At 41.2% G+C, this 6,260-nt stretch overlaps 1 protein-coding gene across 1 annotated transcript in view; it reads left to right on the top strand.

The window, feature by feature from the left end:
• Positions 1 to 1,692: 1,692 nt before the first annotated feature.
• Positions 1,693 to 6,260, top strand: part of flt4 (fms related receptor tyrosine kinase 4) — a 47,234-nt gene continuing 42,666 nt past the window's right edge. The window contains exon 1 of the mRNA XM_028589132.1: positions 1,693 to 1,989. Coding sequence (XP_028444933.1) covers positions 1,932 to 1,989 — 58 coding nt within the window. The 5' untranslated portion in view covers positions 1,693 to 1,931. The remainder of the gene's footprint in view (positions 1,990 to 6,260) is intronic.

Genomic DNA, 6,260 nt, shown 5'->3' with positions numbered 1-6,260 from the left:
TTCTGAGGATAAAAGACAGCCGACCAAAGGAGAAAATATCATGTAATAGTCTTCTAATATTCCTCCAGGGGCTGTGGTATTTTGTTCCCTTCCTTGGCGACACTGTTGTACTCCTGTGGTGGCTTTATACGAATGTCTGATGGTATTAGGAATACCTGCTGAGTGTTTGGATGGATGTCAGGAGGAATTTAAATGTTGAACAGTGTTGCACCAAAGCAACACATGGAAATCCACAGCTGTTATACGGCATCATACATTCTCTGATCATGGAGATTATAGTATTCTTATTGTACGTTGTATTGTCCTTTGTTATCCTAGACACAGTGAAGTACTCAGATCCTTTCCTTAAGTAATACTATGCACAAGTAAAAGTCTTGCATTCAAAACCTTATCTAAGTAAAAGCATGTAAGTATTATAAGCAAGTACTCATTATGCAAAATTTTTTTCCCTGTAATGTAATATTAATCTAGAAACATCATATTTAATAGTAAAACACGTAATACACTGATGTGTATGTTGCATTTTAGCGCTGTAGATGTTTAAAGGTCCCATGACATGGTGCTCTTTGGATGCTTTTATATAGACCTTAGTGGTCCCCTAATACTGTATCTGAAGTCTCTTTACGGAAATTCAGCCTTGGTGCAGAATTAAAGCCACTAGAGCCAGTCCCACAATGAGCTTTCCTTAGTATTTGCCATTTCTGTGTCTGTAGCTATTGAGGAGGAGACGGGGGGGGGGTGCCTTGACCAACTGCCACTTTGCTTGTGTGAAAGCCATGTTGTCTCTCTCTCATGGGTGGGCCAAATTCTCTGGGCTGGCAAAGCAGAGAAAGGGGAGGTAACCTTGCTCCTTATGACCTCATAAGGAGCAAGATTCCTGATCGGCCCATCTGAGCTTTCATTTTCTCAAAGGCAGAGCAGCATACCCAGGGCTCGGTTTACACCTATCGCCATTTCTAGCCACTGGGGGACCATAGGCAGGCTGGGGGAACTCATATTAATGTTAAAAAACCTCATAAAGTGAAATTTTCATGCCATGGGACCTTTAAGGTTGTGCTCATTTTCAACTCCTTTATATACTGTTGGGTAGTTTAATGTACAGCAGTGCATAAGATCATCATATGTTTGTTGCGTTGCTGTCCTGTGAGAACCACGTAACTGTAAAAAGTCAACATTTCATGGTGTCAGCAAAACAGCCCTTAGTGACGATGCACTTTCCAGCTAATCCAAGTTGGGGTCTAAAATTGTTTATTTAGCTTAGGAGTTCAATACAGAAAACAAGGAACACATCATCCTTCAGTTTGTTAGATCATGGTACACTTCAAATAACCAACCATGTGTTTCACTGGACAGAAGGGAGATGCAAAAATGTAATCTGCAAAGTAACTAAAGTGAGGAGAAAGTACAATATTTGCCTCTGAGATGTAGTTGAGTAGAAGTATAAAGTTGCACAAAATGGAAGTACTCAAGTAAAGTACAAATACCTCATACTTAAAATGTGTCATGGATGTTAGGGGAACCCCCCCCCAAGCACGCGCGCGCACACACACACACACACACACACACACACACACACACACACACACGTTTTATGAACTGGATGGTTGGGTGTGCATGCGCTCCAGTCACGAGCAAAGGAAAGGGAAATCATTGTAAATCCCATTCAGTGCCTTGTGCATCCTTTTGACAAAACGGGGGTAAAAGACGTTTTTTTTTTCCTTTAGTTTCCTTTTCCTCAGCATTTCGGCGCTGTCCTCTCTGTGCAGAGCAGCAGCAGACAGGCATCGATTGGCCGACGTTCACCTGAGTTTTTACCCCATTCACGGACATTCATTCAAACCACCTCTCTACGGTCTCTACCAGCATTCAGACTTTTTTTTTAATAACAAAAAGCGCTCAAGCTTCTGCGCTTCTGGACCGGAGATCTGGAGATGAAGACAGATTTTACGCTTTTCTGTCGGACTTTGATTGGAATAGCATATGCCTCAGGTGAGTCTGAAACTTTTGAGCGCATAACTTTTTATGAGTGAAAAAAAAATGAGCTGAATGTTGACACTGCCTTTCGGTAAATAATTGATCCTAGGTTGGTTAAAGTTGTATTTCTAGAGGCGTACAAGTTGTATTCATGTCAAACTGCGTTCCTAATCTGAAGCCAGGGACATCCCGAATTTACGCTTTTCTTAATGACACGTACTTTCTGTTTAATTAGCCTAATTGTAAAAGGGGTGGGGTATTTTTTTTTATTGATATTTAACGCAACATATTTAAATCTTGGCACATAGCCTGCTTTCTGTTGGCAGTTCACAGTGCACACTAATTTCTTCATAATTCATAATTCATTCCCAGTGTGGGACTGAATTAAGAAGAACCCAGTGGAAGTCTTCGAGGCTACATGTAGATAGGCACTAGGGGGAGGCATGCTGTTTTTTTGCGTTTGATAAAGATGCTAATTGATGATGCTTAACTCAGAAGGAGAAGAAAAAGAACAGATTCTATCTATTATGTTGAATTTGAGTGACTTTGGATCAGGGTGTATGTATGTAGGTCACATTTTAGAGGCAGGGTGGGAGGAGAGGACTGACATATGGAGTGGAGGAGGGAGGGGGGGTCAGATCCCTTCAAATCTCTGGGTGAGAGAGTGTTCTTTTTTGGTAATCTTATTTTTGTAAAGCGAGTGAGAGGTGAGAGAATGTCACTTGCTTTGAATGCAAATCAACTTGTTTCAAGAATTGCAGGATGAGTGTGATCTGTCTCCATATGTGCTGTGTGGTCACTGGTGTGTCTAGAAAATTCACAAAACAAGTACAACTGAGACTAGATCATCTAAAGCACGTTGTTTTCAGTGCACTATTTCATATCAGATCCTTGAAACAGGGCCCTCTGATCGACTTTGTTGACTGGGAGCATGGCTGAGATTGTTTGCAGTTTTGCCAAGTGACTCAATGTGTATGTTTGAGTTGTTCAATACTGATTGCTGTTGAACAGCTGTTCATATAGAACAGGGAATAGTTTTGTGAGGGGCGGTCGCCATATGGCTATCTGAATCATGACTCCGGGGTGGAGGGATGGCTCTCGCTCCTTTCATAAATATCACTGAGCTGTGCTGTGTGGGTCACGTACATTTGTAGGAACAGATAAACAGGGGCTCTGTTTTTTTTTTTGCAGACTATGGCATCACAAAATCCATTTCAGAGGAATCACTGGCCTCAGTAACAATAATGATAGATTTTCTAATGAGGGACAAATTGAGTCTCTCGTCTTTTTTCACATGGCCACATGTCCCTTTGAGGGTGTATCCAAACTTTTGCGGAATTCAAAACGAAGAGAGACCTCAAACAATACACATAGGAGTTTTCCATGAATCCACAATGTGCACCTTGAAATTGCAAAGCTCCGTCTGACACTTCTGTCATCACACAAAACTGATGTGCTTTTTAGCGAATGTGTGTGGTGTTATCTGTTGAAAGACTTGCTGGCAGCCCCGTTCGTTCAACCATGCAGGGCCCCCATCTTTCTCAGTCGACACTGAATGCATAATGGACAAGAACCAATATCTCAGAACTATCCTGCAGGCTGAAAGAACCATCAGCTTCATATCAGTGAGGCACATCTTTCAATTACAGCCTCACAGTATGTACCTAAGATCGAGTGCCACATTGAGGTGGAGAGGTGAGATGTTTTTTCTAACGATGCAGCCTTATGTAAGGGTTGAACATATTCTTGACATAACGGATATGTAGAATTTATGTAAAAGGTTTCTTCTCAGTCTTTTTTCCCCCCTTGTGAATATAGAGTATGACACAACTCCAAGAAAGACAAGGTGAACCTTTTACCTTTTGTCTGTTCTGCCTTTAAGAATCTCTCGTTAAACAACTTGTGCATTTTAAAAAGAAAAAGTCTCAATTGATTAAATAGCTCATATTTTAAATACTAAATAATCATATTTGTCTTTAGTCGGATAGGTTTTGTTAACCCTCTTAACCCCCAAATATCTTTTCAACAAAATACAAATGTGTGACATTAAAAAGACAATACTGAGTCAGAGTCTTATGCAAGCATAATCAGAGCCCTGCCACCTTATTATGATCGAAGCGGGAGATTGAAGGAGAGTGGATTGCAGACCTGCCAGCCCAGAAGTCATTGTCATTTAAGGGGAGGGCAGGGGGGTGGGAGTGTAATTTACGCAGCAGCTGCATTTATGGATTTCACCCCAAGCCATTTTCTACCATCTTCCTGTCACGCTCAGTCTCTGGTTTGAATTATTTTGGTTCCAAAACATTTCTTACACAGCTACAAAAAAAAATCGGTCTCATTAAAAAAAAAAAAAAAAAAAAAAAGCGTCTTGGTGCAACTTCGCTACTGAAATGAATTTTGAATAACTTACTGATTAATTCATCTTCTCTTAATTTCGTTGTTTTTGTTGCAGCATAATTAGCTATTGAAAACCTTCCCAGTCACATATGAAAGACACACAAATGAGTCAATCTTTTTTTTTTTTTTTTTTTTCTAAAGCTGAGCTCTAGAGCTGAATGATCTTTGGCTTACTCTGCGTCTTGGGTGCATAGTGTTGATATTGCTTTTAGCAGAGTGTTTTCTGTACGCATACCTCCGCTTGATCAGATCATCCCAGAAATCTGACTCTAAAACTATGGGTATTATTCTAGTCGTCCACTTGTAGGGGTCGAGTTGTTTTAGCCAACAATAGCCCCTTATCCTCAGTGCTGATCTCAGGATTCAACCTCAGGACTCCGAGGAGCGGACCCTCGGCGTCTGTCCTCGCATATCTGGTTCTATCAGCTGGAGAGCAGCTCGGATGAGAGAGGAATGCTGCTGCTGCTGCTGCTGCTCCATGTGGGAATCTCTCTGCAGTAAAGTCCAAATAAATAAGGAGTCCGGTGCCTCACTCATCACAGGCATGAAGTAGCGAGGCCCCTTGGGCATTAGGATGTCTGGTCACTCACTTTCTCATCATGCTAAAGCACCAACACCCCAAATATGACTAGAGCTGAGAGATAAGCTCTTTCAACACCAGGAATCTGCAGCATAGGCCAAATATGTGTCTAAATTGGTGTTAGATAGTTGATGAAAACCATCTGTGGTATTTGTATTTTTCATATTTCTGACCCCTCCATATATTCTGTGCCCAGTTTTTAGCCATGCTAGATGCATGGCTCTACGTGTGGCTCTACATGTGGCATCAGGTGGCAATGTGTATCTGTTGGTCGCTCTACCACTAAAATATCTCAACAACTATTGGGCATATTGCCATGACTTTTTATTTTTTACAGACTTTCATGGTCCTACAGGGATTGAATCCACTGCTTTTGTTGATCCCTGGACTTTTCCTCCAGTGCCACCATTAGTTTTACAGTTTTATGCTTTTAGTTAAACTAGTGCAACTGTTTGTTGAAAATGTGTCTGTTCAGCACGGAACAACTTCAAACTTATAGACACTGCGCTGTCCCTTGGTTCCTGAGCAATTACACCTGCCATGACATTGCTCTACTTTGCAGATTTAGATTATTAATACAAAATATAATCCACTAATAAATGATGATATTATTATTTTAGATTAATAGTAATAGGCTATACACAATACATTTACCAGCTACACCATTAGTGTGTGTAACAAATTTGATAATTTAATGACATTCCCATCAGCCACAGCTGGACTTTGTGTTTACTGCTAATAAGCAAATGTTAGCATGCTAACACGCACAATTAAGGTGCCTGACATGGTAAAGGTTACACCGGCGTGACACCAGCATGTCAGCGTTGTCAGTGTGAGCATCTTAGCATGCTAATGTAGCTTAAGCCGCTGCTGTGCCTATGCACGGCCTTGCAAAGCTGCTAGCCCGGTTGTAGACTCTCGGGCCGGGTTATGCTAGAAAAGAACTGGTTAGTTTGACGCGTTGTGCGACCACATCGGTAATCAAAAGTGTTTATGCAGGCCGAAAATCTGGTTATCATAGAGAGGGGGGAAACGTGATTCAATTTAAATACGAGATAAAGGCACACATTCTGCTCCAACAATGTATACGTTTCTTAGCATTCTTAACACTTCCCCACACTTGGAATAATTACCACGCAGAAAAGGTTTACCTATTTATTTTTTTTTCTCTCTCTCTCTCTCTCTCTCTCTCTCTCTCTCTCTCTCTCTGTTCTTTCTATCATGTTCACACAGGCCTGAGTTTCATACTGCAGCCAGCAGAGCACATAGACAGTCAGTAATCAATTTTTGTGAGCACTTGAGCTATAAC

Source organism: Perca flavescens, chromosome 10, assembly GCF_004354835.1.
Source record: "Perca flavescens isolate YP-PL-M2 chromosome 10, PFLA_1.0, whole genome shotgun sequence".
NCBI lineage: Eukaryota > Metazoa > Chordata > Actinopteri > Perciformes > Percidae > Perca > Perca flavescens.
This window is presented reverse-complemented; position numbering and strand designations above follow the sequence as displayed.